A 21,106-nucleotide genomic window follows, 5' to 3' on the forward strand; every position below is an offset into this window, starting at 1 on the left:
AAATTTGAACGTAGAACCAGTTAGAAAAGACAATGATACCTCTAATTTAAAAAATAATTAAGTTGCCTCGTTATTCCAATTAAAATTTTTATCTTAGATTGATTTGTTTGTTACCAAGAATGGTCCCGTATCTTTTTTTTTGAGTAGTACTTTTACTCAATGATGTGTTTTCATTAAAAAAAGCACTTATAGGTTAACAAACATAGTATAAAAATTCTAGAAAGTTTTTTATTTTTTCGAACAACTAGACATTAAACTTCTAATCTCTAAAAAAAAAAAACGTGAAAATGAAATTAAAGCTACCTCATTAGTCGAAAAAGGGAATTGAAGGCATCTCCTTTGTAAGAGAAATGAAATTAAAGCAACCTCCACTCGTCGTACGTATCTTTAATAAAATTTAGAGGGAGATTTGCTTTCACTGCTCCATGGGCAGACCCATAGGCCATAGCCATGGCTCCAAATGGTAAAGAAGCTATAGAAAGAAACTAATCCATGTTCATCCATGGTTGTGGGTTGGCCCAACAGCTTCAAAAGCTACAACACCATATGTGGTGGAGATGTTGCTAGTACTTCATGTGAATTGCCAATGGTATGACCATGCCCACGGTGAAAACTGACGTGGCACGTAGTGTGCGGAGAAAAAGTGGATGAAAGTCTAAGTATTATACCTCGCCATGAAGTATCTAATCTAAGTTCCTCTTACCATATGTAACCTAAGAGTAAGTCGGACCCAAAGCAACAAGATTATCGGTGAACTGCTCCTAAAACTCACCACCCACCCTCTCTTCGCAATTCACTGTGAAATCTACGTGACATGTGAAGTGAGAGGTGGGTGGGATCCACTCTTATACGCTTATAAACACAAAAAGTAAGCTTCATAGTATGATACGCGAATTTGATTGCTTGTCATCAGACAAGTAGATCTAAACTTGAGCATCGAAATGTTTATTACTTTTTTGCAGATCGTTCTCAAGAGTGATCATTTTTCGGTAGAAACAAGTTTTTCCATGGTGGTGGCTTACTCATTCATCTATGGTTTGTGATTCACCATCTATATCAAACAACTGATTTGTGCATCTTAACTATATCAAATAACTTTAAGATCGCTTTGTCAAACACATTGGCTTTTGGCTAATCCATCGGGTCCAAGAAAAGGGTTTATTAGAATTACATTATAATTAAAAGCAAGAAAAATAAATATAATATTACATTTATAGCAATAATTTTTAAAGTTATAAAAATAATTCAAATTTTAAGACAAAAACTTATTCTTTAAGAAATCTTTGTATGTGCAAAATTATTCAATATGTTATTTTAGTAGAAAATTATAAATATGAAAAGAAAAAATGACTTGTACAATATACTCTGTTTTGAGCTACTTTGTTTTATATATTTAGCTACCTCCTATAATTTGTTAATTATATTATTAAGTCATCATTTAATGATGCTACCAACGAAAACTATATAAAATCACAACTCAACATTCCTTTATAGAAACGTTTTAAATTTACCCATTCCTTTCTAAAAAAAACCCTTCCACTATCCACACCCAGTTGCCTTGATTTTGAAATAAATAAATAAAGCCAGTTTGTAAAAGGAAAAAAAACACAAAATCTAGAAGTGCCAAAAAAAAAAAAAAAACTGATAAAATCAAATCAATTTGATTGGAACAAATTTGGTTGATGTAGATCGGTTCAAGTTAGTTTTATAGATTCGTTGAATTTATATTATTGAGCAATATGTAAAGAATTTCAACATCAGATTTCTATGTACCTTGAACCAATAGATTGGATCTCCAAAGAAATCCGAAAAACATATCATCCTTAGAGCACACGAAGTTCGGAAGGTAGAGATCGAAGGCGCTCATAGTGTCGTGTATCAATATTCATGAGATTCCATCTTAAAATCAATTGACAATTGGAGTAGTTCAGGTCTATTATAAACCTTTGTTAGGTCTCTTTTCTTTTCATTGTGGAATTTTAACATGCCCTTCAAGATCGTAGCTCTTTTGGCTCATCGATCATCCGCTTTCCACCACTCCACTTCTCACTCCGTGATATCTCGAGTACGACACAATCTGGGGAGAAGATACTAAAGACGCATTTAATACTCGTGTGATCTCTCTTGGGGCGTGTCACGATCTTAGGAGAGAATGTCGTAGACATATACTGCCTGACTGTGAGCTACTCCATGCACATGTTGAAGGTAAACTCGCTTCCAGGTACCCATAAATCTCGACTATTTTTTAGATTAATCAACTCAGACCTCTACTAGCTCGAGCGTCGGAGTGCCCACGTTTCTTTTGCAGGTCTCTTCGCCACTGGGATTCACGAGACGTTTGAGTTCCAATTTCGTGTTCAAACAAATTCAATTCTGTTTTTGTTGATGTAGAAATTTGACCTCCTAGGATTCCGCCAAATTCGCACCAATATTCTAGAATAAAAGGGATCTACAAGACTTGCAAAACATAATAGTACTAAAGACCGGTGTGACTCTTGCCACACAGGCTCTGATGCTTAAGTCAAAATCGAAGTGGTTGAGTGTAAAGTGTAGGGTGTTGTGAGCATATCTAGGGTTTGGCTTACCCTTGTATTTATAGAGGTTGAGTCCTATTCAGGATCAACTGAACCCTAATCCTCCTAGAGTTTACATTCGTCGAATCCTTATGCACTCAGGAGATCACAGAGTGGGCCTCACGTTGTACTATTCAGGGCCGAGACCAAGTCAACTCGGACTGGGCTTGCACGGGGGTCCGGATTCGTTGGAGAGGTTCTAGGCCACTGGGTCGAGAACCCCTCGGCGCCAAGTAGTGCTCGGTGCCGACCTCGGCTCGGCCACGACTGGCCCGGGTCGCTGGGCCACGACCCACTTACCTCTTCGGGTTCGGTCCTTCTTCGGGTTTCTTTCCTCTTTTCGGTTTGCTTAATCTGATCTCTATTTTCTTCCTATAACAGTTTTCTTTATTAAAAAGGAGGAAATGGAAACTTTACTAAATGCCCTTTTATTTCTTTTGTATACATTCTTTTATCAATTTCTTTGCAATTTTCATCTAATTCGATCCCTGATGCAATTTTGAGATGAGATGCTATTAAACCAAGTAGTGCTATACTCTCTACCTCAACCTTAGCCAGCATTTATAATGAGCCTAAATCTTAGCAAATATTCGAGCAATTCTTTGCAGCTAGTCAACCTTCATCTCAACAAATATTCTTGCAAATCTCAGCAAACTTTCCTCCATTTATATGAGCAAAATCTGCTGTCATCCAAAGCTATTTTTGGAATAATCTCTGGCCATTTCATATCTTCATCTTTGGCAAATTCTTACCTAGGTAAGTGAATTAATCTGGGAAAGAATCTTTAAATTCCATAACCGTTGGACCTATGCAATGCTGCCATATTGCCTCATTATGCAGCAACTTTATTTTGTTTCCTTACATGGTAGTTTGTCTTTTTTACTTTTCTCTTGTGTCATATCTATATGTATGAGTTTTAGCCTAAGGCAAAGCCACAGAAAGGAATACAATTGGTTTTTCTCTTTTATTGATTCAAACTTTTTTAAGTCTCTTGCTAAATCGTTTATGGTATCAGAGCTTAGACACAGAATAAGAAACCAAAGGTCTATAACACGACTACAACTTCAGGTTCTTTGACAATCCAAACTTTCCACCAATGTTCTAACCTCATCTCACTAAAGTTGAACTTCTCCAATTATCTCTTGTGGAAATCACAAGTTCTGCCTCTAATTAGGACTATGAACCTTGAAGATCATTTGGAGAAAGAAAAGGCAACGAATGGAGATGAAAATGGAACCAAGGTGAACAATCTTCAATCCAACACATGAAAGAACAATGATGGCCTGCTGACATCTTGGCTGCTAGATATCGTTTCAAAAGATGTGTTGGCAACGATAGAGGAAATCAAAACTGCTCAACAGGTATGGTCTTCCGTTAACAATGACCGAGGAAATGAAATTCATCTCAATGAAGAACTACTAAGTTTGAAAAGGGGAAATATGTCGTTAGATGAAGATATGAAGAAGTTCAAACGTATTTGTGATAAGTTGGTGATCTTGAAGAAACCTCTAGATGATATCACAAAAGTTTTTCATCTGGCCAGAGGATTGGAAGTTAAATACAAAGAAAATATCTCGTACAGCAATGATCACAAAGCCACCTTATCCCACCTATAACCAATTTGTTCTTGGCTTAAAAAAGCATATGAATAGCAGTTGTCATTTGAAGAGGGAGAGGAAAAATCAAGCCAAATGAACTATAATCATGCTTTCTACTCAAATCGTGGAGGAAATAGAAGTGGAAATCGAGGAAGAGTAAGAAACTTCTCTTCCAAGGGTAGAGGATTTCAACATGGCAGATCTAGCTCCTCCCCTCAACAATTTAAATATTGTATTGTGCTTGTGGATAGATTACTCTAGATACACTTGGTTATATCCATTAAAAAGGATATCTGAGTTCTTTACTTATTTTTTGAAATTTCAAAGTATGGTTGAGAACCAATTAGAAAGGAAAATAAAAATTCTCCAAAGTGATGGAGGGGGAGAATTCAAATCTCTTACTCTTCAAAAACACTTGTAGTGGTTGTGGGCCCCCGCAAAATTCTTTCTTCTTGAACTCGCGAAATCTATTTTTAGTACTTTTGATAGGAAGTTAAAAACGAGTGTCTTCTGCGTGCTTTGTTCCCCATAAAGGAATAACAGCTTTGTCTTGATGGGCCTCTCAAAACAAAGTTGGCAGGCAACCCAATCTATGAGTAGGTACTTCTCACCTAGTTCCTCAATGTCGTACTCCTTGGGGTCACCATGCTCCTTCAGATATTTTTGTATCCTTTCGGGTACGGTGCTTTCTATATCACGCAATATCTTGAAAGACTCAAAAACCTCTTTTATCCTCGGGTTAAGATCCTCGTTTTCACAAGGTCATCCCTATACACTTGGTACCAATCTTCTAACCCCTCGAGACTTTCTAAGACTGAACTTTGGTTTCCCCTATTCCGGGCTAAGGCAATTTCCAGAAGAAAATGGAATTCACCATCAATTTAGCTGTTTCACACTCCTCAACAAAATGGGACAGTTGAAAGGAAGCATAAACATCTTATGGAAACAGGTTTGGCTCTATTATTCCAATCTAATACTCCTTTAAAATATTGGACAGATGGATTTCTTACTGAAACTTTTCTTATAAATAGAATATCATCAAAAACTATAAATATGAAATCTCCTTTCTTGAAACTTTTTCTCAATGAAGCTAGCTACAAAAATCTTAGAATACTTGGGTGTAGAAGTTTCTCATATCTAAAAGACTATGCTAAAAATAAATTCTCTAAAAACACATACCCTTGTATTTTCATTGGATATAGTCCATCAATAAAGGTTTTCGATGTCTTGATCCCAACACAAATCACATTTATATATCAAGGCATGTCATATTTGATGAAGAATATTTTTCCTTTGAAAATATTTGTGCTAACAAATCTGTGCAGCCCCTAGTAGTGACTGAATTTTCAGGCTTAGAAGAATGCATGGTTCAAGGAAATGATTGTATTTAAGACATTGCTACAAAAAACAAAACAAAAAATCCAATGTTGAAGTGACTACACGAAACTTGCAAGGACATCACAGTAGATGAGATAAAGCATTACCAAACAGCACCAGAAAGGACTCAATCAATTACCACAATAGGTATGTGGGAAAGAGAACTCTAATCAATCACTACACAAGAAGTAGAATCCCAACTATTCAAAATTTTGCACCAAATCAGGAAGAAGTAATGCACACTACCTATACAAGAGAGTGTTGATCATGATAGCTCTCCATCAAGAATTTTAGAAGAAATAAACTAGCAATTGACAAACACCTCGAGCGACATTGAAACTATGTTTCACACCAATGAGCCCTCAACTCTTCACTTAGTCACTCTTCTCATGAACTCCTTCACATTAGTAATCAATTGGTTATTAACTTGACTCCTTTATGTGCAGGACAAACGAAATCTCTCTCTGTGAGTGACAACCCTCAAAGACTTCATCTCGCTCAATGATAACAAGAAAAAAAATTGGCTTTAAATCCATCTCTTGATCCCACACTTACTATATAAATTCAAGCTATTGAAAAATACAAACAACAACCACTTTCCCTCATGGCTCAGTGCTCCATTACGAACCAAAAAAATTACAAAATTGCCTTGACCATTCCCCACTAGAAGACAGCTATGGAGGAAGAGATGAATGCCTTAAAAGTTAACAACACTTAGGCCCAATCACATCAATATCCTTGGATCCAAGAAATAAAACAAAAACTATTTTGACAAAAACATAAAGACAGAATTTAAATGCAGAAAACGAAAAATTGTAGAAATTAAAATATAATCTAAAAATGTAAAGACATTGGGGGGTGCAGTTGTTAAGGCAAAAAAGGAGGGTACTTCCTTTTCACTAGTCTAGTTGAGCTTCCTTCTAAGCTCTCTTCTCCCTCTGAAGAGTCGCCCATGGGCTTATATTCTTTTTCAGAGCTGCCAGACTGCTCCAGCAAAACTTTCAGGCCAGCAGGAGGTGCAGTAAATGCAGACGGTGTCGCTTCTTTACCTGATTGGCAAAGGCCGACTGCGGCTCTTCCATACGCATTAGCAGCTTTTGGAGCTTTGCAAATTGGGCCATCAAATGGCATTGCTCCACGCCATGTAGGGTCTTGGAGCATCAAACGCTGCAGCATATTCTTGTTTATCACCAGCTTGTCTTTAAGAGGCTTCTCATCGTCAAGGATGGGAACATCTCTGCGGAGGCAGAGCTTGGTGATGAAGTTGGGGAAGAATAGGCGGCTGGTTCGCTTTGCAGCACATTGGCGATCTCCCTGTGTATGAGTTGGCCAACGTCTATTGAGAGCCCCTCTAGGATGCAAGCTAATAGAAGGACCCTGTCCTTTGTAACAGACGAATCATACGTTGTCGGCATGATTCGGCTCTTAACAAAGTAGAGCCAAACGTTAAGTTCGGTAGTGAGCTGACCAGATTTTAGCGAGCGGGCGTATTTGTCTGTGACCTGCCGCGAGGCGCCTTCTACCCCTACAAGCTATAGGGCATGGTCAAGCTCTCTGATAGAGGACTATTGGACAAGCTCAGTAAACTCGGCTCGCGCGTTGCTTGGGAGCTTGAGGATTTTGTTGATCCTCTCTGGCGTCCAATCCACCTCAACCTCCCGTACCACTGTACGGCCCACCCTGTTAGCATAGTAGTTGGAGTAAAACTCTCGCACCAGTTCCGTCAGCACTGGCATAGGGGCACACAAAAATGCTCCCACTTCAGCTTCAATGCTCCCTCCTTCACGAATTGGGGTATGTCTGCCTTTAGAAAGCCATTCTCTAGGTAAAGATCTCTACTCATAATGGTTCTATAGTTAGCCCGCGTCGCTGAGTCCACGAACTTCTAAAAGGATACCTGGTGTGAAGGCACGATGTTGATGTGCTTGGTGAAGCTCGGCGTTGGTGGTACCTGCAAAACAAATGGCACGCTACTGCGCCGCTTCCCCTCAGATGGGGAAGCAAACTTGACCGATTTCCATCTGGCGGGTGGTGGTGGAGGTATTTTTGGGTCTTTTAGCTTTTTGGTTGGGCTAGGGCTAGATAAGAATGGTGATGGGCGTTTGGTTTTACGGGTTCGCGAGACAGGACCGACAGTGGATGCCGTTTTGGGGATCACCGGAGGGTGAATCTCCTCGACGACTATAGGGGCGTGGACAATGGAACTGGGAGTGGGATTGGCTAGGTTTTGTAAGACAGGCGATTGGGCAGGAGGAAGGGGTGGTATTTCCAGTAGTGGAGGCGGCAGGATGCTTGAGATTGAGGGGGGATGGTGGATTTAGCGGGTCTGGCTGGCGACTGGCGGAGGTGGCGGCGGAACCTCCGATTCGGTTGGAGTGTACTTCGAACTAGCCGAAGTATGCTGGGCAGGGATTCACTCACCGAAAACTTCTGGCGGCGGGATCGTCTATCGGTAGACAACCCGATGGTCCATCAGATGGGCAACCCGTTAGGCGACGGCGTAGGCAACCGAACATGCGACCCGATATGCAAAATGCAGGAATACCACAAGTGATCGTTAAGGTACACTTTAATGTCATAGATTGTGCTTTAGGTTAGGTTGAGCATGACTGAACTCACGTTAAATTGTGTTTTAGGTTGAACCTGACATTCACGAGACTCCAACTGGCCGGGGGCTACGGAAGCGTTATTACACGTGGAAGCTTAAAGAAATGTACATACCAACTGGAAAGCGTGGGATGAAAGTGACGAGCCCAGCATGTGCCATTCCTCCACAGTTGGATGAACAGTTCCATAAATGGTTGGATGACCCATTTACGGACAGGAATTCGCAGTCTACTGCAGCTAGAATACAGACAAAGGAATGGTATCGCAATCTACTAGACCAAACTATCGAACTGAAGGATGAAGTAAGGACTTCTTACTCCCTGATTATTATGCATGTTGTGAATACGTTAGTAACATCATTGTTAATATATTAAATCAAACAAGTGATCAATGCGTTGGTGTTGCTTACAGCGAAGAAGTTGGAGAAGCGTCTCCATCTATGTCGCAGGAGATTTGCCATAGGTGACGTACTTCTCTCTGTAAGTAATTTTTACCTTAATATGCCCACATATAAAGTGTCTATTCCAATTATTTATGAAAGTCTTATGTAATCGTATTTATGTACAGACTTTGCTAAACCGTAGAGATAGTTCGTACGCTGCTATGAATTGGGAATCCTAGCCTTGAGGATCAAGTATGAATGGGCTAAGAAGAAAAGCATCTTCTGATACGTGTTCGGTAGACAATCGGACCACAACACAACATGGAGTGATGCAGACATGGTATATACCTCGATTAATATTGGTGGGAACCATTAGGTGATGCTCAGCATCAATCTTGTGAAGGGCGACATAACTGTATGGGATTCACTACAGTCTATCACACCCCACTGGAGGCACTCGAGAAGGAGCTCAAGCCGATGTGTACGATGCTCCCACCGGTACTTCACTACGACGGCATGTTCGCAGTAGACCGGACTTGCCAATTGTGCCATGGAAGATGCGCCAGGTTTGCGCATCCCTACAAAGTAGCACGACAGATTATGGGATATTCTGTGTGAGGTTCTTCGCGTACGATTTAATCGGGTCGAATATGGACTCTCTGACCCAAGAAAATGTTGTACTATTTAGGCGTCAGTACGCTGTACAAATGTGGGTGCGTCGACCCATTTTTTTCTAATAATATATATGATTCAGTACGTGGTTGTACTATCCACTGTCAATCTTCTCGTGCGACCACTGACATAATCTTTTTCACTATCGTTCCATTCTCCACCGAATTTTAGGCATCCTGCAAATAGATAAAACCAGGTGAGATAAGAAAATTTATCAAAAATAAAAGTCATAAAAAATGAAAATAAACAAAATAAACTGTCACTCTGGACCGTCTCGGACCAATCTTGGTCCAAGACAAATCCCGGACAGCCTTGGTTCGGGATTAGTTCGGGATGTGTCCCGATTCATGTCCTGAATCAAAACATTAAATCTCGATTCTCGAAGTCTTCAATCCTGGAACTACACTTGGTCCGAGATAACGATCTGAAATTTGTGAAAATGTAGGAACAATAATTTTGGTCTGTGAGGATTTTGGATTGTTTCAAATTCAAAACATATGTAAAATATTAGTTTAAAGTTTGGTGAAATGGTTGAGTGGAAAGTTAATGTATCATAAATGCTAGGTAAATTCGTCAATCCCAATTTTCCGTACTTTTACATTAAAATATCATATTTCATTCTATTGACTATCACATCAATAGTATATCAGACAATTATATCAGTAATAAATCAAACAGTCATTTCAATAATATATCAAATACTCATATAAGTAGTATATCAAACACTCATATAAATAATATATCGCATTTATATCAGATATACATATCGATTTTGGTAGGACAATATTGTCGTTTTATATGTGAGCCCCGATTTTTTCTTTTTTGGAAAAAATGCTATATTTGAAAACCAAAACATAGTTTCTATTTTACTAATTTTTTTTAACATACCTCAAGTTGGCCTAATATTTATTATATTCTATTACACTAATTTAAGTTTGATTTTTAAAAAAATTAAAAAAAATTAAAGAAAAAATAAGTGTATTATTTAAAATAATAAAAATAAAAATAAAAAGGAGAATCTCCCATTTTATCGGGGGCGAATTCCACAGGGAACCGATCCCCACGTTGGGGGAATCCCGCCCCCATCCCCGCAATTTTGGGATCCCCCCACCCAGCCATCCAGGCACAACCTAAATTAAAACAAGAAAATCAATTTGATTCAAATAAATTTTCTCCATTTCGACCGGTTCAATCTGTCTTTGGTTAGTTTTTATAGATTCTTCAAATTATATCGAGCAATGTGTTAAGAATTTCAACATCAAATTTCTATTTATCTTGAACCAATAGATTGGTTCAGAGTTGGTTTCGCTCAAAAACTAAGTGAAAACCAACCCGCTTACACCCGAGCGGGATGTCGAGAACAGCTGCATATTGAAGAATTCACATTAATGTCCAGAAGCTTTTATACACACACAAGGACCAACAAAAGTAGATGAATCCTCTCAGTAATAGTAATATTATACAAACAGCAAAAGAACAAAGGAGAAAGTTTCATGGAAAGCAAACTTGAACTGTCCATTTTCAACTCTCAGCAACCAAGGATTCCTCGGAAATTGCTGATTCCCCATCACCAAAAACAATTTTGAGCTTGAAGTTAATGCAAGTCAACTGCCGGTTCTTGTTATCTTTCAATAGTATTTTAACCGAATACGAACCCTGTTATATATATTCCAAAATTCAGACAACATTCACGAAGCATTAGAATAAAAGAACAATACTTAGACGCGGACCACTCACTAGGTATCCTCCACAGACCATCATTAAAAAATTGACCGTAGGAAAGATTAATGCGTAAAGGAAAAGAGAAAAGATACTTTTTCTTTTTTCCAAAAAAATAATAGCCTGCCTCCTAACAGATCAGGACCTAAATATTACTCAAGTAATAAGTCAACATGACAATTTACTAATGAGAAGAAACATTAATCTATCAAACAAGACTTACTGGTGGTGTAAAGGGAGGTAAGCTTTGGGAGTGAGCTAAAGAGAATTTCCCAGGTACAACAGGACATGAAGTCACTTCACAGAGATCATGAGCTTCTGAGTGTATATGCATACCAAATAAAGAAACCTCAACCCCGAACTTCCCACCAGAGAGAACCTTATCTGTATGAAAAACATTATAATTGTTAAATGAAACTCAAACCACGTAGCATTCTCGTCCTCTCCTATCTGATTAGGCAGCCTAGTTTATGTTTATAACTTCCCATTAGGCTACCGTCTTATTCGAACGATGAAGAGCATTCGACCAGGTGACTATAGGAAAAATAACTAAATATACTATGTAAGACCAGTTAGTTTCATAAGAGGGATTGCACCTAGCCATTCGAATAAAAATGTAATATCTCTTGCTTTTACTGGATCTTCCTTAAAGTATTCTGAATAAACTACAGTGTAATGAAAAAATTTTACCAAAACAACAAACAACTGGTGCAATATGTATATCACACGCAAGCTTCGATAAACATGTTCAATTATCAGGATACTGCATGAACTCGGTAGAGTTTCTAAATGAGGATAAAAATTGATCAAAAGACGGTAACACCAATGAACATATATGTCAGAAAGTACATATTGGATTAACATTTCTCAGTAAGTTCCACATTACCACATAACTGGGGCAATGAGAAAGTAATGGTGTGTGTTAATGGAGAGAATATCACTCGTACATCAATAGAAATTTTCAGTATCTTTGCAATACTGCAATAATATTAATGAATAAAAACATAATCAGGAGTCTTGGTGAGATTCACATAACAATAACAGAAGGTAAGAAAAATATGTTCAGCTTCCTAGTTATTCAGGGCTTGTCACACAAGGTCGTTCAAAGACAATGTTTAATTCTTCAGCAAAATTGATGAGAAACAAAAAACATCTATTAAAGAAGAGTATATTTGTCGGTCCAATAAATCCAACTTTAAAACAGCAACCTGCGAGAAACCCCTTGATAACAGTTCTCATAAAATAGATTGTAAAGTTTCCCTTTCATCATTCAGATTTTCATCAAAGTCTCGTTATCAAACGCAATCAATCAAAGTCTCATTATCAAACACAATGTACAGAATCAAGCATTTCAAAAATCGTAATAAAAGAATAAAAGAAAAGGGACTTCTTACATAGTTTGTCTCACATGCGAACGAACAACCAGAAAGGACCAGGAAGAATGGAAGTACAACCAAAAGGATAATATATAAAAACATTGGCTACAGCCGAGAATTGATGTGAGCAAAAATGTTCACAAGAAAGTTCTCCAACAACTAGTGATGGAAAAACAAAGTTTAAACCAATGTTTTTAAAGCTTGAGGCACATTAAAGCGCAATAGACTCTAACTTCTAACTTCACCTCCACTACATTCATTCAACCTTGATATTTGATAGAACCCTAACATGAGATTTAAGATCGTGAAAATAAGGGCTCATAATGTCGAATCAAAATACAAAAATTAATTAAGTCTGGATGCTAGAAATCCACAGTTTACATTCAGTAACTTGCAAGACAATAAGGGATCCTGTGATAATCAACGTACAACGGGGTAGTGCTGACCAATAAAACTATGACATCCAAGTCACTGCTAAGAATGAGATTCAGTTGTATGACAATAGGAAGAATATATTAGTCTGTTAGAATATACCTACTCCCGACGAGGTAGTGTTTAATTCTTATAGTTGAAGAAGGTCAATAGCCATCAAAGGAAGGTGGTGGCAAGATTTGCACAGTTAGGGCGTAATTCATTCCTAAATACACAACAAATGTGGATACAGAAGTTGGACCAGATCCATGACAAAGTGCTTCCATAAGCACGTCATAAGACATATCTGATTTGTTTTTGTTGAATGTGTAGAGAGCATTTAACATTGGCTCCCAATACAAGTCGAGGGTTGGATCATTGCAAGCTTAAGTTGTCTTTTTGCTCACTAGAATTATACTTGACTTCCTCAAATTGTTATAAAAAATCTGACAAGAATTCTGCTTCAATACTATATGTTATTTAGTTTTCCATTTCCTCACACATGAAACAAAAATTAAATAAATCGATATGAAAAGAATGTTAAGATCCAAATCAAAAACTAAATTTTATCCCATAATTAAAGGGCAATGGTTAAAGTAATCCTCTTCAATAGTGTTAGGCCATAGTTACAGTATCGAATTAAGGCACACAAAAATTAGCTATACATAAGTTTCTGGGTATCCTTTAGTCTTTACTTACCAAATATAAATCAAATGCTAAAGGCAAGGTGAGATTAAGCATACTATTATGAAGAAAAGTAATTAAAACAACTGGAATATACAAAGAACCAAAGCTTACCAGTTGAGGCTGAAACGGTAAACGTGGCAGGCTTGCCACTCTTCACTGGATCAGGAGATACTTCAAGTGCAGCGACCTTCACAGCATAATTACCTCTCTTATCTAATTTAAATCCACAATCAGATAATCAATTGATCAAATAAAAAACTACACAAGGTCAAAATACAACAACAGTCATGAATCGCTTCTCTTCCCCATAACTTATTTTGCCATGGAGAATATCTTTCTTACTTTCTAGGAATCGCAGTAATCGGAAACCAAAAAAGGGCTAATTCGCGGTTAGGTTTTTTCCGATTAGAAAGAAAAGCTAAATGAAGTGGAAATTGAAACTGAGAGACTAACCGCAATAGTTGAATTTCGCGGCGAAGATGGCCGGAAAGAGCAGATGAACGGCAAAGAAAAGAACAAGGATGCGATCGAACGAGAGCCCTCCGGCCATGGTCACGTCGAACGATCTGAAGAATAAGGAGTGAGAAGACGAAATGGGAAACCCCGCTGGAGAACGATACAAAAATGCATTATGCCGACCAAACGAATCAATTAAAATAATGATGTTTGAAGAAAACAGTAAGATTTTTTAACAACTTACCGTAAAATTGAAATCTCAAGCTGTAATTCATCAAAAAAAAAAAAAAAAAAAAAAACTTTGGAATCAGATTTGAAAATCTATAGTGAGAGTTTTTTGTTTATTTAGTTACGGTTGTTATATTTTCCTTATTTGTTAGTTTTCGCCCTAGATTTTGGGATTTTTTTTACCCACACCTTAATCTTCTTCTTTCCAAAATCCATCCTCCGTGGCACATCTTTGAATCCATACTTCCCTCGTCACAATGATATCTCTAATATTGTTCGTGTTGTTAGTCACTCTTTCCTTCCGAAACAAACTCGATGTCATCGATGGTACTCTTCTGAAGCTAATTATCGATGATCTGCAACAATCATATTGTCGTTGCTTAGAACTCGAACTCTATTTCTGAGTCGATTTCACCTAGCATCATTTTTTTTATTTGATGCACTTTATTTGTATTGATTTGAAGGATTGATTTCAAAAACAAAACGATTCTCGTCTTCGTTGAATTTTGACAAAATATTATAAGAGTGAATTGTCGCGTGAGAAAGTTAAATGATGGGTGTACACCAAGTATTATAAAAGGAGCCTAGCTATGATCTTGAGTTTTAATCATCCCAATTGAAATATAACTCTGGTAGCTTTTATTTTGAGAGAGTGTTTTGTATAATTAGGTCCGATGATAATTTTTGAGCCATGGTTTTTAATATATATTATTGGTTAATAAATTATCAAGGATCCTCTCTTGGTACAGTGGCACGTGCTTGCCTGACTTCTCTGTGCAAGTTGGATTGTTCTTATTTTATATAATTTTGCATTTGACAACCACATAGTTTTAGTGGTTCGGTATTGTCTCATCTCAACAAAAAAAAAAAAAAATTTTAAGTTTGCAGTCTAAAAAGTGACGATTTGAAGATTAATTATCTAATAATTAGCATATATAATAGGGTTTTGGTTTTGGTTTTTTTATATCAAATATAAATAGGAATTAATAAAAATATTTTAAGCTTTTAAATATTTTATTTTGAAAGACTTAATTGCATACAAAAACTATAATTCTTATAAATAACAAATTTTATATTTATTATCTATTAACTAGTAAATTATTTATACTCAATTTTAAGTGAAACCCCTAAAAAAATGTTGGATTCGTTATTGAGACTACAACAAATGTGAGGATGGAAATTCAAACTTCTAACCTCAAAAAAGAATTAAGACACTTCGTTGAACTATGATCATGTTAATATATAAAAAGATATAACAACATCCGGTGCATATTTTATTTGAACTATTTTAATCAAGAATTTGACTTAGGTACATTTTCGGATTTTGACATTCGATCTGTTTATATATACATATGTTATATTAAATTTATTCTTATTACAATAATATACGGTAGAGATGAGTTTGAGACCTAAGGTCGGGGATTTTTTTTTTCTTCAACATAGTTATTTTTGGATAAATGACATTATTTGGCTATTTCTTTTTAATAATGTCTTATCTAACAACACTTAGTAATATTTCTTCATTTTAGGAAAAGAACACACAAATTCAATACCCTAAAATTTTAGGTATTAATTTCTATAGCTTTAATGAATAAGATATTTATTTCTATTCAAATATTTATTTCCAACTTTAACCTTAATGGTAGAACAATAAAAATTAGTACAGTATATTAATAACAGTCTCTAAACTTTGAACATTACAAATATAATCACTAAATAAGATTTGTGCCTAAATAATTTTATTACTCTAATAATTCCATATTATTGTTAGGTTTCTACTTGACTTGTCTACTTTGCCCACAAATTTCAGAAAAATATCAAATTGATGAAAGTCTAACAAGCCATATTGGACAAATTTAGAGACCTAATTTAATTTAAATATGAATTTAGAGACGACCTATTATATTATACCCCATTCAAATTTACTTGAAATATCTATTTGGACACAATTTAGAGAGTTGTAATTTAACCTTAAAAAAATATGTGAATCAAAATGGCTGGCAAACAATGAGCTTAGAACTAAAACTATATATAAATTATAATAGAGCACTTAGTTCAGAACCAGATTGGTTTATATATTGCGTCTGTAACGGCTTTCGGAATCTGAAAAATTCCAAATGCCACAATTAAACCACCGTTCCATTAACAAGATGGAGAGTTCCCAACTATTCATCCTCAGACAAACACTACTACATTTTGTTATTTCAGGTTAATTTCAGCTCAACAAGGATCACTGCTGGGCACACTGTACCCGCTGTGCTCCACCGTGCATATCGTCGTCTTCCTCGTAGGCTTCGGCTTGTGCCTGCTGCTGCTTCCTCCGCATCTCCTCTTCAATGTTGACATCATGCATGGTTGTCTCCTCGCACTCGTCCAGCTCCATGTCAGTCAGTTGGGATGATGGTTTCGATGGTAAGACCGCTTCCAGAGCTTTGATCTGCTCTGGGCTTAAGAAATCAGGGAAGTCCACACTGAAATGGATGTAGAGCTTCCCTTTCATGAATGGCCTCTGGTACATTGGCATCCCTTCGTCGTTAATCGCCTTGAATGAATCTGGAGTTCCAAGCACAAAAACTCAGTGGGGGAATTCGGTATAATGTAATATATAAGTCTGTCTAAGAGTCACTTGATTCCATTGTTTCTAGAATTTCTAGACAAATTTGAAAATGTCTAAAAACAGGAATGTGAAACAAGAAAACGAGAACGGATGATTCCCTCCCCATGGACTAATTATTTTCTACTAATTAAACTAGAAAAACATGGCTATTGAACTCAAAATCATCTGTCTGCTATGGTAACAAGTTAAAATGTCACTGAACTTAAAAAGTTTTATGAGCTGATAAATTAGAACAGAATCAATGCTCTCCTTACCAGGTTTTACAACTTCTCCAGGATTTGTTTTGATGAGAAGCTGCCTGCCATCCAAGTGAGTGAGAACAAACTGTAAGCCACAGAGGGCTTCAGTGAGCGACAAACTGTGCTCCACAAACAAGTCCTCCCCCTTTCTCTTGAATTTCGGGTGTTCCTTTTGCTGAAGAACAAAAACTATATCTCCAGTGACAGTATCAGGCTGTACAAGAACAGAAACACAACCAATGAATACAGAACCATTTAAAAGGAAAACAGAAACAATGATGCAGCTGAAGAATGATTCATCCACAACATACAGCTTCATCTGCTTCTCCTGGGAATGTAATTTTCTGTCCATTCTGCATACCCTTCTCCACAATGACTTCCAAAACCTTCTTCTCCTGAACAACTTTCTCCCCCTTGCACTGTGAGCACCGGTCCTTGTCGCTGATTGTTTCTCCAGTGCCCTTGCAATCATTGCAAGGGTGCTGCATCTGTTGGATCATCGACGGGCCGAGTTGCCTGATTGTAACCTTCATTCCAGTTCCTTGGCAGCTAGAACAGTTCATTGAAGCACCTGATTTTGATCCCTTACTGAAACAACACCACCATCATCAACAAACGTCAGAACCCATTAAAAAATCAGAGCACAACAAGGCTGAAATCCGAAAGAGGACTAGAAACAGGGCTAACCCATTGCATTTTGAGCAGATGACATTCCGCGACAGAGAAAGTTTCTTGGAAGTTCCAAGGTAGAGATCCTCAAGGGAGACCTTGAGGGGATGAACCACATCTTCTCCCCTTCTCTGACGTCGGCCTCTGCTGCTACCACCTGCATACCAACAATGAGACTTAAGATTCTTCTTCTATAATAGGTATCAGAGGAGCATTTCAGTTCTTGCATTATCATGTGAACAAAAGTTAAAAATCATTAAATTTTCAATTTGTGAGCTTCTTCAATCTAAGAGCTCGGTATCTTCAAACATTCCAAGCCCTGACCACCGTGCCAAGACTAACAATGAAACTTATCATACTACTATGATTTCAGAAATAATACAACCAAAATCACATGGTATATGTTCATGACACTCACCACCGAATGGACTCCCGCCAAAGAAGGATTGGAAGATGTCAAAGGGGTCATGACCACCTCCACCACCCATTCCTTCTTTAAGCGCGTCCTCACCATACTGATCATAGATCTCACGCTTCTCAGGATCGCTAAGAACCTCATAAGCCTGAGCCAACTCTTTAAACTGCAATAACAAAGGCGTTTTCCATCAGCACATACACAACGCATCCCATCAAAAGTAGCTTAAAATGAATCAACGGCAATCAATCGTACATTAAACTCGAGTATCATAAGCAAGAACCACAAGTCGAAGCACCCTAAAGTGTAAATTATATTATACTAAAGTCCCAGTAAATTCTGAGGTCTGCCCAGTTCACAGCCTCATCCTTCACGGCGGATAATGACGCTAGAGGGAGAAATAACCTTTAAAACATAGCAATTTCGAAATCCATGGCAATTTACACAATTCCAGATTGTTGAGTTACAGTATCGACACTACGATCGTGATCAACAAAAAACGCCACAAACAAAACCAGTGTTCACACAGATTAATTGAAAATCCACATTCAAAAGAAGAATATTCTTGACATCATGATTCAGTAGCACCCTCACAAAATTCCGAGTAACATTCAACAGAAACTGGAAAAAAAATAATAAAAAAAATCTCAATAAATTCCGGTACCTTCTCCGGATCACCGCCTTTGTCAGGATGATTCTTGATGGCAGCCTTCTTGTAGGCCTTCTTCAAATCATCCTGCGACGCGTTCTTGGAGACTCCAAGGATCTCATAGTACCGCGTGTTGTCGCTCTTCTTCGGAGCTCTTCCGAACATCCTCGCTTCGTCTCAGATGATGAAACCTTCTCCGAGTCAATTGAAACCCCGATCGAAACTCGGAACCCAAATTTCGTGGAATCGAAGCTTTCAGTTTCAGCGATTAAACGAAGGTTCTGAACAAGAACTGCAAACTTTGTTCACTTTTTCTTCTTTTGTTGAGAACTCTTCCGAGAGGAATGGAATTTATATAGAAAGAAAGGGTTGTGAAATGGACGGTTCAGATTGAACCCGGATCGTCCGCGTTTAGCAAAGAAGGGTCTAGAACTCCGTCTCTCTAGCCTTTGTATTGTTCGTTATGGAATGTGGGCCGTTGGATGCTTCCACTGCACGGAGATGTTCTAGATGCTTCTTTGTAAATTAGTTAAAACTTAATTTATTAATTTATTATGGTTTAGATTTTTTTTTTATATATTTGTTATTTTGGCTAAATATGCTTTCATAATAGGGGATTTTTTTTCAATGGTGTTTCTATTAAACTTATTTTTAAAATAATGTTGATTTATTAGAAAAAAATGTTTCTGGCGCCACGTGAAAAAAAAAAGGGGTTTGGTTGTCTCATGTTTTCCCACCTGGCGCCACGTGAAATTTTTTCTAAAACGGAAGTGTGATCGTCTCTGGATAGCAAGTTACAAATTTTGTCGCGATAGGACATGTATTTCTATTACTATGAAATTCATAAATGAAGTAGTTAATGGTGGGGTTACTATTATCCTTTTTGCAATGACGAATCTTGTATGCCTTCCGAAGAAAAGTTGTTCAATTTTCGGGTCTCGAAGGGGCGTGGAAACACATAAAAACTCTGGAATGGAAATGGAAAAGAGATGTAACTCGAACGTATGTTCCAAGAATTGAACCTGGATAGAAGGGTTGACTAGGCAACAGTACAACCACAATTTTTTACCTTACTTATTATATAATATAAAACAAAATTTTTTTTCCAAAAATCAACCAACCATCTGGATAGTCGTCTCTTGTCTCATGTGAGATGGTCAAAGACGACCATGTAAGATGGTAAGACGACGACCACACTTTCGTTTTAAAAAAAAAAATTGACGTGGCGCCATTTATGGTCGAGAGACCACCATCTAGGCGGGAAATGGTCGAGACGACCAAACTCTTTTTTTTCAATAGCAATATTTTTGGAATAAGTTTCCAAAGTTGCATTTTTTCCATTTTTTCTAATAAATCAGCATTATTTTAAAAATAAGTTTAATTAAAAACAATATTAAAAAAACATCCTTCATAATAGTGTATGTTGTTCGCATGTTTTTATAAATTTTAGTTTAAAAAGTTGTAACTTAGCTATTTATGTTTTAACTTTTAATTTTTTTATTTTATTATTAAAATTAGTTGAGAAAAAAATTACTGGATGTCTGGTGAATTAGAGATTTTCCTCCTTCAAATAGTCTAATTACTGGTTTAAATTTGTTTCACTCATTAAAATATATGTTATTTAAATTTATCATCAGCGACTTTTAACTTTTATCCACGATAAAAATATAATGTGAATCAGGACATAGCTTAACAGATTAAACCACATATATCCAATTATGAGGTTGAGAGTTCAAATCCTCATTTCCACACATTATAACTAAAAAACGGGAATAATATAATGACAAAATAATATAAATATAATATGAGGGATAAAATAAATGAGATAGATAAAGTTGGGGTGAACCTTCAACCTCAAAGAAATAGTAGGTATTAATTATCTCTAAGTTATACTTATGTTAGTGGATGTGATTAATTTAGAATATTGTAAGTTTGTAAAATAAATAAATAAAAACTATAATCATAATTTTAAAATTAAAATATAATATGCTGGATTCTCTAATGTTGCTACATATAAATTTGATGCGCGGATGGAACATAGTAATAATATAGTTTAAACTGATTTTTTTTTTCATTCTTTCTTATTTTATATAGTCGGCCTCCGACCTAGGTCAAATTATCCGAACTGTAATTAAAAATCTTTAAAATTTATAAACTAAATAAACATAATAACCAAAGTTGATGAACTAAAATTTCAATTAAACTAAAATTATTTTATCCCTAACTGTTTATTATTTAATCTAAATATGAATTTATTTGAATATATGTCTGACCTATTACACTCACGATAGCTTTAAATACTTGTTCATCTCAATTTTTAATTATCAAATAAATAGACACAACACATGCTTATGAAAAGACACAATTAATAAATAAATACATTATTTTATTTCAATAAACCGAAGCTTTCTAAATAAAATTTCCAATAGCA

General features: G+C 36.6%; 3 protein-coding genes across 3 annotated transcripts; 1 reads left to right on the forward strand and 2 right to left on the reverse strand.

Annotated features, from left to right (window-relative positions):
- The first annotated feature begins 1,708 nt into the window (after positions 1-1,708).
- On the forward strand, positions 1,709-10,762 carry LOC148210679 (uncharacterized). The gene is made up of 4 exons (XM_088125557.1): positions 1,709-8,110; positions 8,185-8,457; positions 8,567-8,634; positions 8,723-10,762. The coding sequence occupies exons 1-3, from the start codon at positions 8,063-8,065 to the stop codon at positions 8,615-8,617; spliced, it is 372 nt and encodes a 123-aa protein (XP_087981683.1). The 5' UTR covers positions 1,709-8,062; the 3' UTR covers positions 8,618-8,634; positions 8,723-10,762.
- On the reverse strand, positions 10,589-14,029 carry LOC111012235 (uncharacterized). Its single transcript, XM_022286307.2, has 4 exons — positions 13,856-14,029; positions 13,514-13,615; positions 11,152-11,312; positions 10,589-10,865 (listed from the first exon to the last, which is right to left on the reverse strand). The coding sequence occupies exons 1-4, from the start codon at positions 13,950-13,952 to the stop codon at positions 10,731-10,733; spliced, it is 495 nt and encodes a 164-aa protein (XP_022141999.1). The 5' UTR covers positions 13,953-14,029; the 3' UTR covers positions 10,589-10,730.
- A 2,107-nt stretch (positions 14,030-16,136) lies between these two features.
- On the reverse strand, positions 16,137-19,013 carry J3 (DNAJ homolog 3). The gene is made up of 6 exons (XM_022286267.2): positions 18,691-19,013; positions 18,030-18,192; positions 17,630-17,768; positions 17,254-17,530; positions 16,958-17,156; positions 16,137-16,639 (listed from the first exon to the last, which is right to left on the reverse strand). The coding sequence occupies exons 1-6, from the start codon at positions 18,838-18,840 to the stop codon at positions 16,317-16,319; spliced, it is 1,251 nt and encodes a 416-aa protein (XP_022141959.1). The 5' UTR covers positions 18,841-19,013; the 3' UTR covers positions 16,137-16,316.
- Positions 19,014-21,106: the final 2,093 nt, after the last annotated feature.

The sequence above is a fragment of the Momordica charantia genome (genome assembly GCF_013281855.1).
Source record: "Momordica charantia cultivar OHB3-1 chromosome 6 unlocalized genomic scaffold, Mcharantia_2.0 BLBB01000006.1, whole genome shotgun sequence".
NCBI classification, from domain to species: Eukaryota; Viridiplantae; Streptophyta; class Magnoliopsida; order Cucurbitales; family Cucurbitaceae; genus Momordica; species Momordica charantia.